At 32.0% G+C, this 26,729-nt stretch overlaps 2 protein-coding genes and 1 long non-coding RNA gene across 4 annotated transcripts; 1 reads left to right on the forward strand and 2 right to left on the reverse strand.

Moving 5' to 3' along the window:
* The first annotated feature begins 550 nt into the window (after nt 1-550).
* LOC129310115 (uncharacterized) lies at nt 551-5,513 on the forward strand. 2 transcript variants are annotated; one of them, XM_054951971.1, is made up of 8 exons: nt 551-1,012; nt 1,131-1,259; nt 2,721-2,968; nt 3,211-3,366; nt 3,471-3,627; nt 3,697-3,839; nt 3,955-3,990; nt 4,547-5,513. In XM_054951971.1, the coding sequence occupies exons 2-8, from the start codon at nt 1,184-1,186 to the stop codon at nt 5,249-5,251; spliced, it is 1,521 nt and encodes a 506-aa protein (XP_054807946.1). In that variant the 5' UTR covers nt 551-1,012; nt 1,131-1,183; the 3' UTR covers nt 5,252-5,513. The 2 variants fall into 2 exon arrangements, with proteins under 2 accessions (XP_054807946.1, XP_054807945.1); XM_054951970.1 differs by having other exon boundaries at nt 1,161-1,259.
* A 4,803-nt stretch (nt 5,514-10,316) lies between these two features.
* Nucleotides 10,317-12,851, reverse strand: LOC129309482 (short-chain dehydrogenase PC-15-like). The gene is made up of 3 exons (XM_054951076.1): nt 12,217-12,851; nt 11,688-11,847; nt 10,317-10,747 (listed from the first exon to the last, which is right to left on the reverse strand). Exons 1-3 carry the CDS (start codon nt 12,569-12,571, stop codon nt 10,411-10,413), a joined length of 852 nt encoding a protein of 283 aa, XP_054807051.1. The 5' UTR covers nt 12,572-12,851; the 3' UTR covers nt 10,317-10,410.
* Nucleotides 12,852-17,376: 4,525 nt separating this feature from the next.
* Nucleotides 17,377-21,230, reverse strand: LOC129308218 (uncharacterized). The gene is made up of 2 exons (XR_008592562.1): nt 20,659-21,230; nt 17,377-18,058 (listed from the first exon to the last, which is right to left on the reverse strand). It is a non-coding gene; the product is annotated as an uncharacterized LOC129308218 (long non-coding RNA).
* Between the last annotated feature and the right edge of the window lie 5,499 nt (nt 21,231-26,729).

Here is a 26,729-nt window from a genome sequence, read left to right on the forward strand (position 1 = left end):
TCACATTTGCTTCTTAGAATAAAATAAAATGAAATTGATTAAAAAAAATTAAGACAAAAGTGAACTAAATCACCCTTCCCCTCATAGTAAGCATTATAAAATTCATTGATATGTACTATAAGTGTAAAAATTATCATACCTCCTAAAAATTTCATAAATTATGATTCCTAATTTCATGATCTAAATTACCCCTTCTTTTTATAAATGTGTTTACCTATTTTTTTGATTATCTTATTTTTATATTTATTTTTTTAATCTATTTCATTTCATTTTATTCTGGTAAGTAAACGTGATTTAATATATTATAAAATTATTATTATAATATTAAATAATAAATAAATAAACAAGCTTTATTTGTCTCCATTTTTCTTTTACAGTGGAAAAAATGGGAGAATTGTATATAAATTTCACACTATATATTTAAATATATAAGATAACAACTTAACAAAAAAAAAATGACATCTTTAATTGTCAATTTTCCATGCTTAATTGACCTTGTAGTATTAATTGTTATGATTCTTCTCCCTATTACCTGTTAGTAGCATAGAGTCGGTGCTGTCTATTTATCCTGCCCCGTTGAGGCAACTTGCTTGGTTTGCGCCAAACGGGAGAAAACTCAAACCTCGCACTTGCACTTCCTTGGTGCTCTTGTTTCTCTGTTCTTTTCCTCTTGGACTTCTTTTTCTGTTCATCTCTTCTTGGGTCTTGTTTTGCGTCTCTCCTATTTTTTCTCGTGTAAATTAATAATCTTTTTGTAGGGTTTTCCTAAATCGACCTCCTTTCGTCTAAATTCACCATAACTCACCAGAATAGCTCTTTACCTTTGTTTCGTCTTAGAGTTTCTGTGCTTTGTCAATAATGTGGTAGTTTCTGTCCGCTCTAATTTTCTAACATTGTTGAAGTTTTGTATTTTTGCTCAATTTGTTCTCCATGCTCCGCATTTGCTCAATTTTTGGGATTCGTTGGCTTTGTGCCAAAGTTTCTCCTGGTTTGGTCATTGAAACTTGCTAAGGTATGCTTCAAGTAACTTCCTTATTCTTTGCTTTGTTTCAATTCTGTTCTAGGGTTGTATGGTCCCAAAATCAAAATTTTCTTTTCTGTTTTCCCATAATTTATGCTCGTTTCCGTAGGGTTTGACTTATACTGTTTGTGGAAGGTAGATTGGGAACCCTCTGGAGTTGGGATGAATAGCGTGTTCAGCGAGCAGATTCTTGCGGACAAGCTGTCGAAGCTTAACAGCACCCAGCAGTGTATTGAAAGTATCCTGTTATTGACTTCCTTGTTCTTGATAATTTTTTTAGTAGACTGCTTTTATGGTCCTGCGCATCGCCTAACCAATCTGGCACGTATAATCTTAGGATTTGGAAGTGTTTTCTGATTTCTTATGGTTTAATTAGTTTTCTATATATATATATCGAAGTTGTTTATAGAAACATGTGGCATTTATAATTGCACTTAGCTGGCAGTTCCAAAATTGCAATGCTAAGTCTAAGGATTGTGATTCGGCCCTGTCATGCCTTTATATTAATTTGGTGAACAATTTTGGTTTAAATCAGTGCTGTCAATGGCCTCTAGTGGCATACCTCATGAGCACAATAGAAAATGGCCACCATAGCCATAGAAACTGCTGTGGTGCCCCTGTATCTTTTTCTTTTTGTTGGTTTAGGTTTTTTCCCTGAATCATTCTCTTGTGGAGTATTATATGGTTTAATTAATTTCTTACACATATTGTTATTGTTTGTGGAACAACGTGGAATATATAAACATGCTAGGTTGGCAGTTCAAAATTGCAATCATGATTCATGAGTCTAAAAAGCGTGTTGTTGGCCCATCATGCCGGTAGATTACTTTGGCAAACAATTTTGATATTAGTCATTGTTGTTGATGGCATAGAATGGCAAGCCCCACAAACACTGCAGGTGATGGTTAATGTTGCCATGCTAGCTTCCAAGGCCTTTTTTTTTTTGGTGGGCAATTGGAGCAGAAAACAAATTTATGAGGCATAAAACCACCAGAGAAATTCTTGTCACATGCTGAAATGGCAATGCAACTATAGTAGGAGACATATATTTATGTGTCTTATATAATACAAATGAGTAGAATATAATGGGTGTTGCTCAAGTTGAGACTGAGTTATGGTGGAAACTTTTATAATATCATTGAAATTGCTGACTTAGATAACACTCGTAGTGATTAATGATCCATATTCTAAGGAGATTTAATCTGTTAATGACAAGTTCATTATGTTTTATGTGATGAGGGTAATCCTGTCTATTCATTTCTTTCATGTATGAGCTGTGAAGTTCTATGGAATCTTTCCCTATCCTGGACCTATAAAAAAAATAGTTCTTCATCATCTTTCTATTGCCATTTCTTCTTTCCCGTGCTTTTTTGTGTATTGCTCTTTGTTTTCTTTCTTTTTAAATATACTTGATTTAGACCTGAACAAGTCCCACTGTTTGTCAGATTTAAGAATATCATCCAATGTCCTAAGGGGAGATAAGATTTACTGGTGCAATCCTAGTTCTTGGAGACTGGAAGTATTATTTTTGGTTCTTGAACTGATTGATAGATTGAAGATTTTTTGTAGCATCAAATTTTGTTGTCAGACTTGTTTCTGTTTGAAGACTGACTTGTTGCTTGTTGAAATGTAAATGGGTGCATTTTAATTATTTGATGCTGATGTTACACAGTCTGTTATCTTTAACTTTTTATCTTAGCTTTATCACATTGGTGCATATTTCACCGGAGCAAAGCAGAATTGGTTGTTGAAACTTGGAATAAACAATTTCACAATTCAGAGATGGTTCAAAGGGTGCCCCTTCTATATCTTGCAAATGATATTTTGCAGAACAGCAAGCGGAAAGGAAATGAATTTGTTGCCGAGTTTTGGAAGGTTCTTCCTGCTGCACTTAAAGATGTAAGTGAGAAAGGTGATGATCATGGAAAGAAAGTGGTATCTAGACTGGTAAGTCTGTTTTCTACGGTTTGAAGTAATTATTTTCAAGTATATACAACATTCACAATCAATCAAAAGGAATGTGTGTGGGGGAGATTTGAACCTAAAGAGTTTGCAGGCATGTAATTAATTAGTTATGCATGGGCTATAATTTTAGATATGTCTTATGAATGTTGACAAAAGGATTTGCATACCATTATTATGATGTCAAGCTGTTTGATTGGTTAATCGGGTGCTCATTCAACATTTAGGTTGATATATGGGAGCAAAGGAGGGTTTTTGGATCTCGGGCACGTAATCTTAGAGATGTAATGCTTGGAGAAGAAGCACCTCCACCATTGGAATTCAACAAAAAGCGATCTCGATCCGTAAGAATTATGAAAAGGGATTCTCGCTCCATTAGAACGGTTAGACTTTGGACCTTTGTGGCTTCTTCTTCATCCAATTTCTATTTTTATATTCAAATATTTTATTGCTTCTTGATCTCACAATTTATTTTTTTGGAAGCCAGAAATTGTCCATTGGGGGTGCAGCTGAGAAAATAGTTTCTGCATTTCATTTGGTGCTCAGTGAACAAACGAATGAAGATGCAGAGATGAAAAAATGCAAGTCTGCTGTTCAGCGTGTAAGAAAAATGGAAAAAGATGTTGATATTGCATGTACTATTGGTAAGCTCATAGGATTAAAGTAAATCTACATTGTGAAGTTTATGATTCTAATCTTGCTTTCTTTTTCAGCAAAGGATCCAAAGCGAAAAACTTTGGCAAAGGGAGTGGAGGAGGAAGAAAATATCTTGAGACAGTGCATAGAAAAACTTAAATTAGTTGAAGCAAGTAGAGTAGCACTTGTATCGCAGTTAAAAGAAGCTTTGCATGAGCAGGTTTGTTATCACGTTCTTCTGCTTAAATTCCTTTGTGGGATCCAAACTCTCCTGGTTTCTGGTTGACAGAATTCTAAACGGTAATTTCTTATAATCCTTTGTGTGTTTGTCTCAGGAATCTGAACTGGAGAATATCCGTACTCAAGTGCAGGTATGTGACATTATTTCTTTTTACAAAAGGCTGTCCTCTTTTGATCAGTCTCTTATTTTAGTTTTGGTTGAAAATGCTCTGAAGAATCATTGTAGAGGATTGGTAGTTGCCTAGATAATTATGTAGTGATCTTCAGAATGGAGCCAGGAGATTGAGTTTTATGAAGCAACGTTATTCAAGACATTGAGTTTCTCTCTCTATAGATTTTTGTATCTTGAGTTAATTGATAAGCATGGTTGATTAAATTTGATTGTCTGAAGAAAACTACATAATTGCTTGCCTTTCTTTCCATTTGATATTAATTGAGGATATCCTTAACCGCATTACAACTGCATATGTCCATGATTCATTCAAGATTTTACTCACAAGGCTTGACAAACATCAGTTTTTTGTGGATCTAAGTCTGAAATAACTCAATTCTAATAACATTTTGATGCCACTTGTAACTTGTTGATCTTGCTTTCATTGTTGCTTCGAGCTTGAGATGCTTTTGCTGCTATTGATGCTAACATATACAGTATTCACTGTGTGCTGATACATCTCAACTAATGTGAAGGTAGCAGAAGCACAAGTTGAGGAGGCTAGCAATATGAGGAAACGGCTAGATGATGACGACTTGGTGCAGAAAGCATCCACTTTGGCAACTGATGCAACCACAAAATCCGAAGCACCGACGAAGAAATCAGCTGCGGCAATTGCGGCGGAGGTTGCAGATAAGCTTGCGGCTTCTTCCTCATCCCAATTGATCATGACTTCTGTTCTCTCGACATTTGCTGCCGAAGAGGCAAAAAATGCTGGTCTAGCTTCTGCATCATCCTCAAACCCTGACAAACCCACGCCTGTATCAGATCCCAATGTTTTTAGGTCTACACAGCAAATGATTCCTGGACCAAGTCATTCATTTCCTTCAGTTTTGGTGGCTCAACCAACAATGCAGAATCAAGCCCCTGCATCACAAGGTCAATATCATTTGCTTGGTAATCCAACCTCCCAGCAGTATGCGCAATCAACAGGAGTAATCCCTGGTTATGGTTATGGAAACATCCCTCCCTTACCTCCCGGACCACCACCACCGCTGCCTCCGCCTCACATGGTGGGGCCACCTATGGTGCATCAGACGCTACAAATAAGCCAGCATCAGCCGGCGCCTATAAACCAGCACCAACCAATAACAATGGCGCAGCAAGCCCCAGTACCTCCCAGTTTCCGGCCTCTCCAGCCACCGGGAATGGTATACTATGGTAATCACCATCATTCATGAGGTTTACAGAGGGTAGGTTAATTAAAATGACCATGTTTAGATTAAAAGCAATTTCTGGAGATTTTGGAATTTTATGTATGCCAATGGTGGTGCCTGAAATTGAGCTTACATGGGACGGACCAAAAACAAAGGACTAGCCCATTATAAAGATTTTAAATAGATGAATTCAGTAGGGTGAGTGCGAAGAGTTCACAATATCTGAAGTGTTAAACTCAAAAAAAAAAAAAAAAGGCAAAGAAATAGAAGAATTTTTGTCTCAAAAGCTTGGGAAGAATTTTTATTTTGTCTGAGATATTTATTCTGTATAGATTTCATTACAAGGGGATCTTACATGTTAATGATATCATATCATCAACTTGCATGGCAATGGTTAGGTTGATAATGTTGATGTAAAATACTTGTAGACGACGTAATATACAAACAAATATAAATTAGGAAAAATATCAATTAAGGATTATTGGAAGAAATTTATATCAGATGAGGATCAATAGATTTTGATTGTACTGTAGTCTTTTAATTCTTGACTAATATTAATTTTTATGTAAAGTGATCAAATTGTTCCAAAAATTTAAATTAAAAAAAGGCTACTCTCATTGTTTCTAGCGCTTGTCATTGAAGCCCTTGCTGCATGTGGGATTGCCAATGGTTAGTCACTTAAGCTTTGGCATCGGTGATATTTTATTGAAGGATGATAATTGGTAAATTAAAGGTGATCAAAGGAAGGTTTGATTTCATGATTCCTTGGCTATTTAAAAGGTCATCAAGCTTATTTAATTTTATATATAGCAAATAATAACACAAGTTTTTAAACCACTTTCATATTTTAACATAATAGTGTATTGTTAATTTTTGAACGAAATTTATTATTTTATTAATGCTACTTGTTAATATGACATAGATAATTATAAATTAGGAGTTTTAAAATTTCATGCATTTTATTTGTTGAAAAAGTCCAAATGTATTGTTAATTATGAATGAGGAGTTGTCAAAACTCAAATGAATATATGTTAATGAAAGACTAACATATACAATTAAATCCATCTTATCATATTTCTAACTTGTAAAAATCAAAATAGATTGTTATTAATTTCAAATGAATTATTTTCAAAACTTAAATGAATATTTGTTGATGAATGACTAACACTTGTACATTTATGCTTATCATATCTATTTTTATAACTTGTTAAAACTCAAATGAATTATTGTTAGCTTTGAATGAGGAGTTGTTAAAATTTGAATGAATATTTGTTGATAAAAAACTAATACATACAATTATGCACATCCTATTTGTTTTTTTTAACTTGTTAAAGTTTGAATGGATTGTTGTTAATTTCAAATGTATTGTTAAAACTTGAATAGATACTCGTTAATGAAAAATTAACATGTACAATAATGCCTATCATATTTGTTTTTCTAATTTGTTAAAGTTTGAATAGATTTTTGTTAATTTTGAATATGGTGTTGTCAAAATCCGAATAAATACTTAATGTGATAATTAAAAGCACATGTTTAAACAATGCATTCAAGTTTTGACAAGTGTATAAATAACAAGCCATTTAGATTTTAAAAGGGAGAATCACATTCAACCCCTTCCCAAGGAAATTAGTTACAGATAAGGACCAACAAGAAGTCCCATTTGAGAAAAAACAATTCATATTCTCATTTTAACAATAATTTATTTTGCATTGGTACTTATCTATAATTAATTTCTTTAGAAGGGGGCTGAATGTAATTTTTTCATTTTAAAAATAATTAATTCAAAATTAACAAGAAGCCACTCAAGCTTTAACAGGTTAGAAAAATGGATAGGATATTTTTTATCAACAAGTATCCACCTAAATTTTAACAACTTCATATTCAAAAACAACAATAATCCATTCAAGCTTTAACAAGTTATAAAAATAGAAAGGATGAGTATAATTATACAAGTGTTAGTCCTTCATCAATAATTATTCATTTATATTTTGATAACAACTTATTTAAAATTAACAACAATTCATTCGGGTTTTTATAAGTTGAAAAATCTGATAGGATGAGCTTAATTATACATGTTAGTTGTTTATCAACAAGTATTTATTCGGGTTTTGACAACGAACCATTCATGATTAACAATACATTTAGACTTTTAATAAATAAAGTGCATGAAGTTTTAAAGCTTATAATTTATAATTGTCCATGTCAAATTAATAAGAAACATTAGTAAAATAATAAGTATTGTTAAGAAATTAACAACACCCTATTATGTTAAAACATGAAATTGGTTTAAAAGCTTGAGTTACTATATATATATTGCTATATACAATTAAATGGGAGGCCACAAAGGTTTTTAGGTGGTTAAGAGGTCATAAAATTAAATCCTCCCCTAACCACCTGTAATTTATCAATTATCATCTTTCATTAAAAGTGTCACAGGTGGCTGGCACCATTTTAAATTTTATAGGCAATTCGGTCATTTCTTGTAAATGATAATATTAGTCAAGGATTAAGAAAGCTAATAAACATTTTCTCTAACAATCCTTGGTAGATATTTTTCCTATAAATTAATTACTATCTCATATGATTGAAAAAGATTGAGGTCAAAAATCACAACATGCAAAACTTTTCTCAACTTTAACTTAGGTTTCATTTAACTTCATTTTAAAAGTTTAAAAATCACATTCAACTCTCACAAATATAATCAGTTAATTTATTATTATCATAATACAATGAATACCTGTAATTAATTTAATTTATTATCATAGAGACTTGATTAGAAGTCCAATCTTATAAATTGAACTTAAAATAGTGCTAGGGGAACTTCTCCCTAAGCTCCAAACCATAAATTTCTCATTAATCCAGTTTTTAGAATTATATTAATTAGTAATGGGAATACCCACCTAATAAAATAAGATTAATTTCAATTGTTGAATGTGATTGTAACAAATTTTAAAAATTGTATAATCTAGCCAATAGATATTAATCTAGTTGATAAAGATTTAATGTATAATTTATAAGGATATGCAGTGATGGATCTTGCCCCCATGCATTATTGACCTTTTAGTAAAAATTACTTTCTTATTTATAAAATAGTTTGAAGGGTAGAATTATTTTTATCCCTGAACTGTACATGAAAGGTTACAAATATTTCTAAACTCAACTATGAATCAATTCTGTTCTTTAACTTTAAAAATTTCCTTCCTTATCACCTGGCCATTTTCTCACTATTAGTTAACCGTTAGTAGGCTTCACACTATATTTTTTATTATAAAATATTTGAACTGAGGGATAAAAATAACCCTTTGAATAGAAGTTGAAAGACAAAATTGATTCTTAAATTGACAAAAAATATTAAAAAGATAGTGGGATTCACTAATGATTAATGAACATAGGAGTGTTCAGTTTAGACCCGTCCCGACTGGTCCGGTATCGTCCCGATCATATCGGAACAGGTCTTGTCCCGGCCCAAAAATAATCGGGACGGGACTTTATGGAACGGGACAGGAAAGGGATTCGGGACAGGACGGGACACGGGATTATTATCGGGACGTCCCGTCCTGTCCCGAATATTATATATATTATTTTTGATTTTAAATATATTAATTATATTAATATAATTTATACTTATATCAATTATAATTTTAATACTTGCAATTCTTATTTAAAACTAAAGTTTTTTTATATTGATAATTTTAATGGCATGAAGTAAACATGGTGATATCTTTCTTTATAATATATTAATTATATTAATATAATTTATTCTTATATCTATCTATTTAATAAATTTTATTTATAATATATTTCTTGCTTATTTTTAAAAGAGTAATTAGTTTAATACATCTTCACTAAAGTAGAAGAACAATGATTTGATGTTGTATTTGACTTGCCTGTTGTTGCTAATCTTATAGCATAAAGATTACTTGTATTTGTTATTATAATATGTAGTTGTGATTAATATAATTCAATAACTGATCTTAAATTATTGTTATTTATGTGCTTGTGTTGTTTTGATTTTAAACTTAATAAATTATATGATTTAAAATTTTAATGAACGTTATTGTTCAGATCTTTTTTTGATATTATTCCATTTATCGGGACGGCGGGACGTCCTGATCTTGTCCCGGTCTCGTCTCGACTCTTAACGGAACGGGACGAATTTCGGGTCGGGACGGGACACAGGACCAAAATTCAGTCCCGATCTTTTTTTCGGGACGGGACACGGGATGGGGGTGTCCCGATCTCGTCCCGTCCCGTGAACACCCCTAAATGAACATTAAGTTTTTTTAATGTCAGAGTGATGACCGACGAAATTTTTAAAATTGAGGGACACAATTAACTCATACTTGAATTTATGAATATTTGTGACATTTCGTGTATAGTTCAGGGACAAAAATGACCCTTAACCCTAGTTTAAATTAAATTTTGGTCCCCCATTTTTTATTTTTTTTTTAGTTTGGCTCTCCCAATTACCAAGCTCTAGATCCATGCATTAGGATATAAGTTCAAATTTTATTGACAATGTAAGGATAATATTGGTAAGCAAAACATAAGTACATCTTCAAACATTCTTTGAACCTAAAGATATATCCTAATTTTAATGAGTTTTTAGAGTCCAATTTACCTAAACTTTGTTATAAACAAATTGTCTAATTTGTATTTAAATAAAATTAAATTCAAAATAAGTATAAATTTTTGGTAATAAGTATAAATATCTAAAAAAAATAGCTAATCAAGTTTATGAGAAACAAAAGTGGCTTCAATAAAGTCTATGTCATCAAAAGCACTTTCTATTACTTTCTAATTCTAAATTTTAATTCAATAAAATTTAGGGTTAAAATTATTTTTATTCTTAAACTTTTTCTTTAGAGTTTGCAATACTCTAAACTCAATATTGGGTTATTTTTGTTTCTAAATGTTCAAAATCCGTTGCCTTATCACCCCACCATTAACATGCCCTAATGTTTATTTTTGATGGAGTGGGTTCAACCATTTTTTGTATTTTTTATAATAAAATATGTGGTTAAGAGTCACTTTTGCTCCCGAGTTCAGGATACCTGCAGATCTTATAGAAATAATTTAGGGACAAAAATAACCTATAAACCTAAAATTTATTACATCTTCTCCATCAACTTTTTTTTCTTTAGTAATGTTCTTTTCAATAATAAAAGCAACGTGTACCTCCCTCAACAATTCATTACTTTCCTCAAAAAGAAATCCTTAACACAGATTGGCATATGATACATAATACCCATGATGGTTGAGTAATGACCAGAAGCGAACCATGCAGGTGGGTTCTTCTTGAGGATGGCAGCCACAGTCTTTTTAGCAAACTCATCCGTAGGAGTGGACTTGGATCTTTGAGAAAAATAAGCTCTCTCCCGGATTGCTGCTTCAAATGGTTTAAACAAGTTCCATTCAGGCATTCGGTTGTAGCTGGCTACTGCAGAATTCCCAATATTTGACTTGATAGCTCCAGGCACAACATTCACAACATCAATCCCAAAATGACTCAGTTCCAATCTGTACATATTTCGAATAAACAAATGGCAAGCAGAAAATGCAAAACTCACATAAGTCAAGGAACAATAGTTTAACATGTGGATCAAAGAAAAGTGCTGAATATGTATGCAGGTGGCATCACTTAGGTCCTGTTTGTTTATTGGAATGGAATGGATTAAAAAAAATTAAAAAAAAAATGAATTACATCACCATTTTTCCTCGTAGTAAGTATGGTAAAACTCATTAATATATTGAAATCATCACATCCTCCAAAAATCTTATAAATTATTATTTCTAACCCCATGAACCAATTACCTATCTCCCTTATAAATGCAGTTCACTTATCTCTTTTGACCATTTTCTTTTTACCATTATTTTTTCAATCCATTCTATTCCAATCCTTTTTAATAACCAAAGAGATCTTAGTCCCTCAAAGAGTACAGCTTTTCTTGAATAATTAAGGTTGCAGTTTCCTTAAACCCTGATAAAGTCTAGGAGGAAACTTCATTTTTTTTCTTTGTTCTTTTTGTTGGGGATAGTCTAGGAACAACTTTATGAACAACTAAAAGCGTGGACACAGTAGTTTTTTTTTTTTTTTTTTGCTGATATGTATTTTTTTTTTTATTAGAGGCAACTTTACTTGAGCCACTATCGTATACTAAATGTGGACAATTCTCCTAGCATGGATTCAAACCTTAATTTGTTATGTCATAAGAAACTAATCGCTTTTGATTAGTTTACTGTCACTAACACTTTGTCACTATTTTTTTATGGGAAAGATTGCAGTTTCCTTAAACCCTCATGAAGTCTAGAAAACTTTTAGCAACGACTGAAAGCGTGCACATAACTACATGAAATGTGGTTTTCTGTCACCACTCACCAATACAATTGTCACTAATTTCATGCAAGAAATGGGGAACAATTCTCAGAGTAAGATTGCAGATTTGAAGAGTATGCAAACCTGAGAGTATCAGTCAAAGCATGAAGAGCAGCTTTGGAAGCAGTGTAAGTGCCTGACCATGGTCCAGGAGCCATAGCAGCAACACTTCCAACGTTTACAATCTTCCCCCTTTTCCTATTCGCCATGTGTGGAACAACAGCTTGAACCATCCTCAATGAACCTGCGTTTGTTTATTTAGTGAAACATACAAAATCTTGGTAACTACGCAATTCAGTAAAACCAATTGATTCTCCTTTTTGAGCAACATATCCAGACGTTTGCATGGAACGCCAGAAGATTCATCGAATAGCTTCCTTCTTTAGTATAGTTCTTCAATCCCGTGAGAAGAAAATAAACAGTAACAAGTAACAACAATTACCAAAATTACGTCAAATCCCTAATTCTGATTACAGGAAGGATAAGTAATTGAAATTTGTCCAGTTCATTTGTCAATGTCGCTGTGAAATTGATGATGCATAGTATCTAAATTCCGAATCAACAAAACCAGAGGACGGTTAAAATGGAGAAAGATGAGGAAATTGACACGAACCATAAACATTGGTATCAAAAGTTTGCTGGACGGCGGAGAGAGGAACCTCGGCAAGTGGACCGACGCATTGAATTCCAGCATTATTCACCAGCACATCGACCCGGCCATACTTGTCCAGAACGTTCTTCACAGCTCGTTGAACGCTCTGTTCCGACTGAACATCGAGCTCCTGCAAGAAAAGCCTGGGATCTTGCTCCAGCTCCGCCATGGATGACCGCGACCTGCTCGTGGCAACCACCGTACACTTGTTGGCGGCGAATGCGCGTGCCAGCGCGTGTCCAATTCCTCCCTGAGAACAGCCAGTGATGAGAACCACCGGTTGCTCTAGGAGTTCCAATTCTTCAGGATTCTTCATGATTCCAGAGCTCTAACTACGCCCAAAAAGAGAGAAGCTGCAAACTCACACTTCACTCATTGCAACTTGCAAGTCATGTAATGTAAACCTCGCCAGGCCCTACATTTGTGGCGTGAAATTTCTCTTTTTTTAAAAAACTTAAAATATAGCTCGAAATTTGTTTTGGGGTCAAGCCCCAAATTCATTGATGAAGAAGAAACGCAACCACCGGTTCACCGAACGGGAAGACGAGTGGCAATTTGTGCATCAGTACACGCTTTGCATCAACAAATGCCACGTGGTTTAGAGTTGGAGCTAAATGCAATCCAAAGTGGAGATATATCTAGAAAAAACTACGTTGAAGGGCCTTCGTGGGAAAATATTTAGGGAAAATGACACGTGAGGATCACTATGGGATATTGACATATAAGTCCCACGAAATGAAATAATTGCATTGGAGTCCCTAAGTCCTTTTTTGATATTAACTTTCCTTATCAGATTATCATATTACGCGTAATTTGAAATTGTTAATTTTATATCTCAATTCATGTATTGAATAAGATTGAATAGAGTAATGTGTGTGTATTTGAAGAATCCATGATCGCTTAAGATACCTCAATTATCTCGAGTATAAACAGATACACAATCTATAAGACCCCTGTAGTTTTGCAGAGAGTTTAGAGATAATGGAGAAAGTGAAAACTATCGTGTATTTGTGGTTATCGACTGATTGACTTATGTGGACCATATCAATAACTACTATAATAAATAAATAAATTAATTATATTTTATTATCTCTGACTTAGTCACTTAAAAAATAGGGAATAATCGACGGTTATAAGGTTGTAGGTTGGGCCTTTATCCATTAGACTCACTTGTATAATCTACCTATCATGATCCACACAAGATCATAAAAATTAATCTGTTTGGGCTTATTAATTAATGTAATTTCATAAATAAATATTCTAACAATCTTTGACTTGAATTGCATTAATTAAGCAATTTATATAAACAAGCAACAAACAAAATTTAAAAGATGAAACTTCACAAAATCATTGGACCTTATTGGGAAACAAGTGATATAATGTCTCATAATTTGAATTGAACAAAATACAAAATTTTTATTCCAAACACTGTTCAGTAAAATGACAACATAAAATCATTGATTCCTATGGGGAAACAAGTGACATGTATGTCATACCATAACAGAATCATTAAATCCTATGGGAATACAAATAATATAGATGCATCTAACTGAACTGAACATAGAATTGGTCTTCTGACCATAACTCAGTAAAGAGATGACACAAAGTCACTATATCCTATAAGAAAACAAGTGACATAAAGGTGCATTAACACAAATCATTGAATTCTATAGAAAAACAAATGATATAAAGCACCGCAACATCTCTAAATCTAGATTGAAACTCAGTATAAAAACAATACAAGATCATTGAATTCCAGGAGGAAACAAGTGATACAAGATGCATAAACACGAATCATTAAATCCTATAAGGAAACAAACAATATAAAACATTTCATTATTTCTAAAACAAGAACTGAGCATAATAGCAGAATGGCCTTAAATCATCAAATGTCCTTACAAGGACACAACTCAAACTCCTACTAAACCAAGGCTATCTTAAAAAGAACAATGAAACCCACATGTCCAATAAGCCTTTAGTCATGCCAATGTATAAGCATACATTCACCACATAAGTGAACTAAATAAGTCTAAATGTCTAATGCTCTCCAACAAAATCTTTGAGAGAAGCTTAAGGTAGACAAAATATTACATTTATAGTTGGAGGAAACAAAACATACATGTCTAATAATAATTTCCTCAACTATATATAATCTAATGAAAGGCTTTATAAGAAGCGATATATATATATATATATATATATTCAATATTCTAAATTGAGGTAGCTAGCTACAAGTATCTATAATACATTCATTTTTATAAGACAGCTCCTCTATGTATTATGAAATAATATGATACACATTCTAAATCCTCATAATCATAAATTTAAAGAGGATCAAATTTTTAACAACTAACATTAGGTGTCAATCTCTCGACACACAAGAATTTTTTCAAAGGATTATTCAATAATTTCTTACGATGATTTTACAAGTATTTACTAGAGGGTATTCAAAGTAAAATCTAGATCAAAGACCAACATATATTTTAGCATCCTCAAAATCATTCATAACGAAAGCGTACAAAATTCTTTATATGCAAATTTTAAAATGGTCCTCCTCAACATTAATTTTAAGGATGTAAAAACTTAAGCAACCTTACATCCCTTAAACAAGTATCAAACTAGAAGTGTACATTGGATTTCTAAACATTCAATTTAAAATAGGTTGCTTGAGACAAATCAAGGTTGCAATTAGATATATTAAAATGGATGTTAATCTTTGAATGAAATATGTCAAACAGAAGATTTTATATCAAGGTGGCACGACCATAAGTATGTTGTCTCATTTATTTGATCACTAGCTAGTGACTAGCTACTAACAAGGAGCATAAGAAGCAAAAGACTTCTTTTCTCAAACATTTAACAAATATGCACAAATCTGAAGCATTCTAAGTAAAATTAAAAGGAGCTAATATTCTCATCAAACTTCAGATGTTACAACCTAAAGACTTGCTTATTTTCAAAGATGGTTTTAGATAATTGCACATTAAATGTTCCCAACTAAATTCTACAAAATTAGTTTATTAAGGTATTTTAATTCCTTCCCTCAAGTCTCTATTTATTTGAGATAATTATAAATGATTACTTTCAACTAAGTATTACAAGTATACCAACTCTGTGAGAACACTTGAATAAAATCAATTGCTTAGTATATATCATAGATTGTTTTATTTTAACAAGCTAAGTGGATTCTTGACAACCTCATCCTCATCAAATGAAGTTGATTAATAAACATGCTTAGGTAAAGGTGGTGCTCTTAACAAGTAGGCCAGTAATTTAGGCTTAAACTCTCACTATTTATTTAAAAGTAAAATTTAAATTTGGTTAACTTGATAGTGAGTAACAAAATTGGCACATTTCTTGATCTTATGCAATAGTAAGTAAGGAATCCCTTAATAGATTTTGAGATTAAGCTTCTTCAACTTAAAATCTCACTAATGATTTCCAACTTAATACAAATAATTTACCTTATATTATTTTGGACACTAAATTATTAGGCATCCAATTCAAATATGAATTAAGGACTTTATCAAAAGGATTATAATAAAATGTCTTTAATGTCACCATACTTATAGAGTATAAAAAACATCAAAATATTAAAATCCTTATTTGTAAACCTGTCAAAATAAAGGCCCAACTACTAACAATAGTAATCCTTATTTTACCTATAAGCGTCCTTTACCAATATAATATTTAGAGATAATTCCAAAATTTTAAAAACACAAAAATGACATACGTATAGGGTAAAATTCTTTGTCAACATGATATCTTGAAATATAATTTCAAATAATACACTATCATAATTTGACTCACTATGGGTGAGCATACAATCACTAAATATAAATGACTCTTGCAATATCATTCAAAATATATCAATAGTTTATTCATAAATGCCCTAAGCATGTGGATGGAAATGGAAATTTCAAATAAAAGGATAATAATCTAGCAACTCTACTTAAATGTTTCAAATTTGAAACACTTCACCCCTCATATTGGAAGTTACTATAGGCTACTATTAATATTGTATGATCCTTCAATCTCTCCCCTTTCTTACGTGAGGTAAGAAGATGTCAAGAATTTATGATTAAGTTGTAATAATTCTATAAGCCAAGGAATACTCCAAGGTTAACTCCATACAAATTCAAGACATACTTCCCTTCAACACCAAATGTCCCACCATAATTGAATGCTATCAAGCATCACATAATGTATGTCACCAAAAATGTTGTCCCTAATTACTTTCCTTAACGGTGAATTCAATTACCATCAAACAGATCTGATTGGACTTAGACAACTATTTATGATAGGTCTTGTTAAAAGAATTAGACTGTCAAGAGAAATCCTTTGGTTTGGGTTATTTTAGAGCTAACTAATTCTCAAAGTGGTAAGGTACATATTTAAGGACTCTCACAAATGATCATAATGAGTCCTATAAAGAGCCTTTATAAAAAATAATTGCTCAAAACAGAAACTAAAATCACAAAATATAATATGGGAAATGATAATTATGCATGCATAACATAATTATAGTACATAATTTCTAGCAAGCGAATTTCAATTATGTAACTATTATCATGCATCAAGTCCTATAAAGGGCCTTAACAAAAAATAGTTGCTCAAAACACAGAAACTGAAATCGTAAAATAGAATATGAGAAATCATTATGCGTACATAACATAATTATAGTACAAAATTCCTAACAAGCAAATTTCAGTTATGCAACTATTATCATGCACTAAGAAGGCTCTCATACCACACAGATTTAGCTCACACAAAAGTCTGTACTAAAAAATATGTATTAAATATTTTCATACCTATGGGGTATAATGAATATCTAATACATAAAAAAATGCTATTTACCTATTCTCAAAGCTAACCATCAAAATCACATTAATAATATCACACCTATGGGGTATGTTCATTATCAATGCTTCAAGATCTTAAGCATCACCAATAATTCACAAAATTATAAGCTTTATGACCTTTGGAGAAAACAAAATAATTTCAAAAGTCCTTAGGGTCTTTTTAGTAATTAGAAAATAAATCTGGGACTTACTTGGATTTTTTTAAAAGGTATTCAGGGGTAAATTGGTAATTCTAGAAGAGAATTGGGTCAGAATGCAATTTTAAAAGTTAAGGGACTAATATGTAATTGATAAAAATTATTTGGGGTCAAGACATAAATATAAATAATTATGGGCCCAGGAGGTAATTTTGGTCTCGGCCAAAATGTGATTTACAAAACTTGATTTTTTTTAATTATATATTGTACTGGGCTGAGGTAAAGCCCAATTGCATCTCACTTGAGTAAAAATTTCACACGTTGGGCGGTTTTTTTTTAATGTGCCAAGCCCAAACAAAACAAAAAAACTAGCCTGTCTTAAAGAAATAGATCCCCAGGATCCACTTCTCTGACGCAATTCCTGCTTCTTCTCCAGCCATCGGACTGTAAAAGCACAAACCAGAAGTAGAAGGCACCGGACATTGATGGACGGACGGTGCCGACGACGCGCCAGCATCCATCTCCAACGGTCCTAGAGCTCTCTCTGTCTATAGCCATCTCCAACGAATTTGCAGCCTTTTCGAACGATGCAAACCAGACATTGCAGCATGACCTATGAGGCCAGGAGAGTGGCGCTGCAAACTAAAAAGCTTCTAACGACAACACATCTACTCATCTCTGGTGGCAACTTCTGGCAACTGACAATGGCAAACTCAGTCAATACTAGCGACAGCAAAGGTCTGACAGCGGCAACAACTCGCAGCAAAGAAGGTGAAAGTTCATTCAGAACATGTTTCCAGTAAACTTCGATAACAATGAGGTCAAGGAGAAAAAAAAAGAAGAAGAATGATAGAAATTCACGGAAAAACAAATTCATATACACAAAATATCTAAGGATCATGCTCCATGGCTTCTTCACAAACATTACAAGATATAAACCAAAATTCTCAAACTCAAATCTCATATTCATACTCTTCTAAAATAATAAGGATATAAGGAGAATTATTAACATATCACCATGAATTTCTATCAATATATTATCATACGCATAAAAAGAACTGAGATATATAATTTAATATTTGTAATTTAACTCTAATGCTACGTGTCAACTTTATATCTCAATTCATGTATTAAATAAAATTAAATAGAGTAATGTGTATGAATCTGAAGAATTCATGATCACTTGAGAGACCTTAATTACTTCGAGTATATACTAATGTACAACCTATAGGACCCTCGTAGTTTTGCAGAGAGTTTAGAGATAATAAATAAAGTGAAAACTATTGTGTGTTTGTGGTTATCGACTAATTGACTTATGGACCATATCAATAATGTCTATAATTAATTAATTAATAATTAATTATATTTCATTATCTTTGACTCAGTCAGTTAAGAGATAAGGAATAACGAACAGCTACAAAGTTGTAGGTTGGGTCTCTACCTATTGGGCTCACATGTGTAGTCAACCTATCACTGTCCACATAAGATTATAAAAACTAATCTGTTTGGGCTTGTTAATTAATGTAAATCTATAAATAAATATTCTAATAGAAGTTACACTGATTCAATCATAAGAATTATTTTTTATGGATACAAATTTGGTTTTAAGTGCTAGAGCACATTTGCAAGCAGGAGTATAATAAATAATAACTAATATTTTGAATAAAGATAACTATAATTTCACTTGTGGCTAACATTATGAACATTAGATTGATTATTATCCAATGTTCAATAATTAGATTGTAGTTGAATTATCGAAATTGAATAGATCATACAAAAAATAATATATTTTAAATAATATATAATTTAAATTTGATTAATTATGAATATCCAATTCCATTATGACCATCAAATTTAAAAAAATTATTATTTTAGTAAACTTTAGTTGTCAATAAAATATTATTTGATGTGTGTCTTTGGTATGCAATTCTCCCTATACCAATGCTATAACTTATCAACGCCTAACTGGACCAAGACGAGAATGGGCCTAGCATCATGAATCAATGCTTTCAATCAGAAATATGTGCCAACCCAAAGCATGTTCCCCAACTTCTTCAGCCCCACGAAAATATCATTACATGGCCCTCAACATAATGGCTAATAGCCCCTGGCATTTGTTGGTTTCAGTAAAATAAGCTATTATTATTTAAGCACGAAATCTTGAGTTTAAGTTTAAGTTTTAAGTGAATATAAAAAATATCTTTAAAAAAGTTACTTTTAATTGAACCTAATAATATTCAAATATGGTCCGATCATATAGTCACAAAAAACAAAAGCTATAATAGTCTTTACCCAAAAAATTGCTAATAGCCTCCGCACCAGAAAAAAGAAGCAGCAGCAGCTAAAGTTGTTAAACTTGTTCAGCTAAAGTCGTGTATTATTTGTGTCCAACATTGAAAAGGAAAACCAAAGTTGGTTACCAACAGTTCGGGGAAAAAGGAGAGGAAAAGAATGAAATTAAAGAAAGCTGGTTATAAACAGTGATTAGATCATTGATTAAAAGGGACTCAATTCTCATGAAACTAGAGATGGAGATTTGAATTCTATATATGGATAAAAAATTGTATTGGAAATGTTAACTTTTTTTTAGTACACATATTAGAAATGTTAATTAAATTGAACTTGATGATATTCAAATCTAACGCAATAATACAGAATACCAGATGGTAATATAAGCTATGGAAAAAAAAAAAAACTAACACTAGCGAAATCAAGCGAAAATAACTAAATTATTCCAGGGTAAGTTTTTTTGGGCCACTATTCCAGAGTAAGGTCGAGTGTATAAATTTTGTTGGCATAATAAATCATGTCTTGAGAACTCTCTTGGGTTAAGGGAACAAAATACTCGAGATGTCTTTTGGAAAAAAGCACTGAATATTCTTATATTTTTAGTTGGAGCCATTTTTTTTTTTTTGTGAAACTTTAAAAAAGGGACAAGATTTTTATCTTGTCATTAGTGTGATCGTTTGTTGACCATTATTTTTGACTCTTTGCCCAAGTGGTAGCCACCTAGCATTTAAATTAAAGAATATCCGCACGTGGTTTCGGCCTCCCTCCTCCTCCTCCTGCTCCACTAATTCTCTCTCTCTCTCTCTCTCTCTCTCTGTGAAATGGTAGCTTTCTTTCATGTTACCGAAAACAAAAGCCATAGCAAAATTACAATGAATCACAGTGAATACCAGGAGGGAAAATTAAATTAAACCCAAATCATGGATGATGTGTTCTTCTATCCCAAAATCTCGAAACAGAAAGAGGGTGTAAGTCAGATCTCCATCCCAGCCAATAATACCTATCATCATCCTCTTTTATTGGAGGAAATTTTCCATAAACTAAGAGCAAAAAAGATTTAATCTAAATCAAATCACAGGCTACTACACAATAATTTGCAGAATTAAAAGAACTACCTTGGGGTGTAGAGAGGACGGGTTTAGAAGAGCAATCACAGACACAAGGTGCACAAGTAGAAGAAGAGTGCTTGAGTGCAACAATACCTTCGATGAAGAATCCACCATCGTCTCCGTCCCCTTTCTTCCTCGATCTGCTCTCTTCTCACTACCTTCTGTTCAATCCCTAAGTCAATCGAATCCCGACCCTTTTTAATAATCGATGGACCCCCACCATTAGAGATTGAGCAGTCTAGCAAACCCCCCACGATTTAGTTCTCTCCTCACCACGCAAGCTTGTCCGTTCATCGCTTGAAGTTGCCGTCAAGCCCAGCCCATCTTTATGTGTATTGCTTTCGTCGAAACTTGCTCATCATGTCACCGAGTCGTGTAGTTCAATGCCATTGATCTCTCAAAGACCAGCTCGAAGATGTCGAGTTTGCTCCCTCTTTGCTGTCAATCTACACCGCCAAGGTCTAACATTTCCAATTTGCCATGTTCCTTGCTTTTAATCTCCCTTGTGATACCTAGCGAAAGAAGAGAAATGGCAGAAGAAGATGTTCACTTGTTCACCTGGATGTGTTTTTTTATTTTGTAAAAGATATCAAGTGGAAGCCAACGTGGCAAGTAAACTGTCAATAGGGTGAAATTGCCATTTTTCAAAAAAAAAAAAAAATTTGCGGTGACATATATCTTTCTAAAATGAAGATACCCAATGTTTCTTTCATAGAACTTTTAGAATATTTTTACCTTTTAATTCAACTATTTTTAATGAGCTTGTGAAAAAATCCTTGGGAATAGTGTAAGTTGGTGAGAAAAGTTCTAGAAAAATCACTATTAAATGTATGTTTGGATTATGAAAAAAATTAATTATAGAAAAAATTGATTATTAAAATATGATGACATTTGAATAAATTTTCAAAGATTGATTTTGATAAAATTAAAAATGTTTGGATAATTTTGTATAATCAATTTTAAGTGGGTAATTATATTATTCAAAATAGCAAGTCAATAACGCTCAAAATTGATTTTTCAAATTGAACAAATTTCAGCTTATCCTAAGTAGAGTTTTGAAAGTCAGATCAGGCTTGGAAAAATTGAAGTTTTTGGATAACAATTTTTAAATTAAAACCATGACTTTAAACTCATAATTGACTTTAAAAGTGTATCCAAAGAGGCCCTAAGTCCCATAAAAATATTTTAATTACATAAAGTTTTCATGAAATGAAAAAATTAATTTGAATTGCCAAGGAACTTTGGGATAAATAAGTTTTGTTGCCTTACTAAATTGCGCTCTGAATCTTCTTCTTTTGGTATTCGAAAGTTTCTCTCTCTCTCCCCTGCTAAACATGTTTAGCCCTTCGGCCATCAAATCCAGAATCTCACACACCATCTTCCTCACGATTCATCATACAATCTCACGAAAATGAAGCCATCCTTATTGAATGTTCAAAAAAAATCAAACAATAATTAACAAATTCTCATGATCTATGAAAAAAATATAAAGAACAAATTTCATAAGAAAGATGAGGGATTGAAAGACCAGAAGCACGGGGGACATCATTCGCTGGAGCCAGAAGCACAAAGCTAAGGACATCATTTTTCATGGAAACAATGATGGAGAGAGTGTGTATGTGTTTTGAATATGGAAGAGGAAGATTTAAAGGACAATCTAGTAATTAGACACCAAAGCTTAGGATCCATTTGAATACTCTTAGTTTCACATTCAGAAAGCAAAATTTCATTTCTAAAATATTAAAAGTTGTTTGGTTAAAACATTTTGTAGGAAAAGCAAATCTAAATAGTGGCTAAAAGTAAATTTAAAAAATATAACTATTTGAAGCTGTTGAAAAGTATAATATTATTTGACTATATTACCTTAAATTTAATTTCTTATTTTTTTTAAAAAAATAAATAATTTATTAAAAATATAATTATCATTTCAATAATAATAATTAGGTATCAAGCTTTTAGCATTATAAATTCATGTTAATTTTTAGCATTATTGTATAATAAAAATTACCAATATTTATCACATTTTTTGAAATTATAAATTAAAAAGTACAAATAACTAGAGATCAAGTTTTTAGAATTATAGATCAAATTTTATGTTATTTAAAATTTTTATCATAATTTTTAAATATTTTAAATATATTTATATTTGTATAATAAAAATTACAAATCATTATGAATTAATTTTTTTTTTATAATTATACATTCAAAAGCATATTCTACTATCATAATCCAAACAATTTTCAGTGTAACAAACTAATTTTTAAAAAAGTATATTAAAAATAAATTTTATTACAACAATTAACTTTTATTAAAATGATTTTTGTCAAATGAACTCTTGCCAAATATATTTTTAGTAAATTGAAAATCAAATTCACACTAAAGATAATGTGGAATTTCACTTTCAAGATGTTACATAAATTATATTGCTACATTTTAAATATTTTAAGGGTGACATTGCTATATTTAGGAGTTTATGATATGGGGTGCTCATTTAAAAATAGTTTGAGGTCAAAAATAGAACTAATATAATTAATCTAAAAATATTTTGAAATTTCAAGAGGATTGAATGGAGTTGTGGGCATATAATTGGGCCGAATCAAGAGAAATACTATCACGTATTTGCTCTGCTATTCTTGTCTAATTTGGTTACTATAACTAGCGATTTGTGTTTTAAGCCAGCAATTTACTGTTGAAAATTTTATTTCATGTACATACAAATCACCTGTATATAATATTAGCCATCTCAGGATATCGATTAAATACTAGTGGGCTACTAAATGTCTTATTAAAAAAGCAATTAATTGATGCAGTTTACAAAATTAAATTAAATTCATATGTCATCATTCATTTACTATTTATTAAAACAATATCAATTTAAGGCTAAATCTTTCAAGATTACTATTCATTAAAACATCTGTTTAAATGGCACATGATTGTCCCACCTAAACATAAACATGTCCATGCATGTAATTGACTCAATATAATATGTATGTATGTATGTATATTTGTAATTTGTTCAATATTAAAGAAGTTCCAAGATCAGTGGGAACAAAACACGAATAGATAGAAAGAACTAAGGTACTAGTTGAACTTCATTCCAAGTAATTAAATTCTCCTCCGTGAGAAAATGAGAGATACAAGAAGCAAGGACACGGTATATATGTTAACACGTAAAAAAATCCTTTCAACGAATTTCTTTTTCCTCTCTTTAATTCCAAATTGATAATTAAGTTTTTTTTTATATTAGAAGGAGTATATTCTATCAACTGTAGAGATTATCTCCCATCAGATCTGGCAGCTAAATGATAAATATCTATTAACTAAGTTGATACATGCATAAGGACTAAGATTCAAACCTCAAATCACTTGTTCAAGTGACGAGATCTCTTATCATTTACGTCCACTATAATTGGTTGATAATTAAAGTTCCATTTAGTTACTAAAATAATGATAATGGAATGAATTTGAAAAAAAATCAAAATAAAAATAAATTAAATCATCTTTTTTCCTCGTAATAGACAAAATAAAACTCAATATTATATATCATAAATATGAGAATTGTCATACTCTCTAAAAGCTTTATAAAATCATAATTCTCAACCCCATAAACTAAATTATTATTCTCTTTTATGAATATGATTCACCTATCCTTCTTCACATTTAAATTATCATCTTTTTTTTTAATTAATTTCATTCTATTAAAGGGAACCTAAAGTTTTACTCATCACTTTCAGTTCAATTCTTATGATCGGGCTGTTACGATTCGAAAAATAAAAAAGAAATTCTTATAATAGGTTGCAACGTAACAGACAATGGATCATGGCTAGCTAGCCTCTGAAAGTAAATCTCAGTTCCCAAGCAACAACATAGCTATGAAAACACGCAACGGAGATGACCAAATGGTTCTAATTTAATTTCCAAGTGAAAATTCATTGACAGTTTAATTAATTCGGCCAATAAGCTGTATTCATGATGACATTCAAAAGAAACAAACAAACCATCGTTACTGAACGGCCAGGAATTTTTTTGTTGATTTCACTACGTGGTTCCCATGCCCAAAAATCAGGGAGCTAAAAACTTTTCTGTTGTATGTCTTTAGAAAATTATTTTCAGTTCAAAACCAACAGGTTATCTGCAGTGCACTGCGTGCTGCGCATGCATGATTTTTTTTTTTAGTTTTTAATTCTAAAATCTAAAGATTATTATTTTGAAAGTATATTGTTTAGTTTTCAAAAATAAAATATTTTTACAAACGATCTCTAAAGTTTTAAAAGGGATGATAAATATATACTCCCTTCTACATGTTTCATCAACAGGAACACAGAAAAACTTTAAAACTCCTATATTAATTATACATATTTTTTTTATTGCTCATTGGCATCCTTCTATTAGAGACGATCCTATTCAAAACAAGATCACGTATTAAAAGTGAGTACTTTTCTCAATAAGAGATTTAAACTTTGTTTTGTCATATTATAAGAGACTAATTTTTTTTGTTAGACCTAACTTAGTTATGTTAATTTTAATAATATATTTTTCTCACCGACATTTAATGGAAGGTAAAAAAATTTAAAATAAAAATTTGATAGCATGACTTATCAATAAGATTAAAAAAAAGTCTCTCTTTGCATTATAAATAGCCAAATAGGATCAGAGAGAATACATTGTATAAGTTAATTTGAAATAAGAATCCTCCTCAAATGAACGTTAATTAATTTCCTTTTGCCCACCTAAAACGCTAATGTGTACAGTAGTAGCTTATCTGTATATTCTGAAAACAAAGGCAAAAAAAAAAAAAAAATTAGTAAGCAAAGTGAGTTACTGGTTGTAGCCTGTAATTTGGTAAGTGATAAAATACAAAATGAAACAGCAGATTCATCATGCACCTCCCTTAGCCCTTCCCCCCCTCTCTCTCTTATATATAACGCTTCTCTCTCACTCCTTCCTCATCGATCCCCTCACCATCTCTCAACCCTTTCCACTAAGCTTTCAGGTCTCTCTCTCTCTCTCTAGACTGATTCACAGATTTGCAGATCGTCCATTGTTTTGCTGTTTGTAAAACTTTCTGTTTGTTGTGGTAATTAATATCTAAGCCGCAGGCATCACTTACGTGCAGGCATGGCGAGTTCTTCAGGCAACCTTCAAAGGTTTCCGGACGGCACCATAACGGAGCTTTTCCATTTCCCGACGGCCGCCGTGATGCTGCTTGATCATGACGAGGCGAAGACGGTGAGGTTGCTCGGGCTTGGGGTATTTCATGTGAAACTTGTCGTGCAGACGACGGCGCCGCCGATTCTGACGACGTACTGCTCCGTTAACGGTTTCCAGTGGCCATTGGCGAAGGACGCGCCGATCATCAGAATATGCAAGCGCTCTTTCATCTTCGGCTTCCCTGGCCTCTTGTACGCTCTTCAGTTCCCTTCGGTTTGCGCAGACATTCACATTGATTCTCTCGAAAGAGCGTTCATGAAATTTGGTCACTACAAGAATTTCGGTGACCCTGCAACTGGTGGGCCCGGTACACCTCTCTCCCCCACCCCTTCTTAGTTTCACTTGATTCAGTTCATTTAACATCACCAAGTTTTTAGGTTCTGATCATATTAAAGACTCGGATTTGGATTTGGATTTAGTGGCACAAATCCACTCTCTCAATGAAATTCTGAATCATAGTTATTAAATTTCATTAATAATTAAAAATTATTATCTTTTCAAAAATTCAAAACAATTTTCATAATCAAATTATTCCTCACATATGTTGTTCGGATTTAAATTCAGTGAGTGACTTAGCTCCACTCGCTCAATGAGTGTATGGCATGGTACAATAAAATTGTACGATTTAATTGAACAATTGTCAAAAATTTTGTTATATAATATTAAAAAAGTATTAAATACCAGATTTTTGGACAGGACAACCAATGTGAAGAGTGTTTTAGTCATGATTATTGTTTTAAATTTTTTGAGAGAAATATATCTTCATAATTTTCAAATATTGATAAAATTTAATGGTCATAATTGAGACACATTGAGTTAGTGAACTTAAGCCACTCAGCAAATCCAAATTATATGTTGTCACCTCC

Source organism: Prosopis cineraria, unplaced genomic scaffold (genome assembly GCF_029017545.1).
Source record: "Prosopis cineraria cultivar Desert tree isolate PC_DT_omini unplaced genomic scaffold, ASM2901754v1 PC4, whole genome shotgun sequence".
Lineage (NCBI taxonomy): Eukaryota > Viridiplantae > Streptophyta > Magnoliopsida > Fabales > Fabaceae > Prosopis > Prosopis cineraria.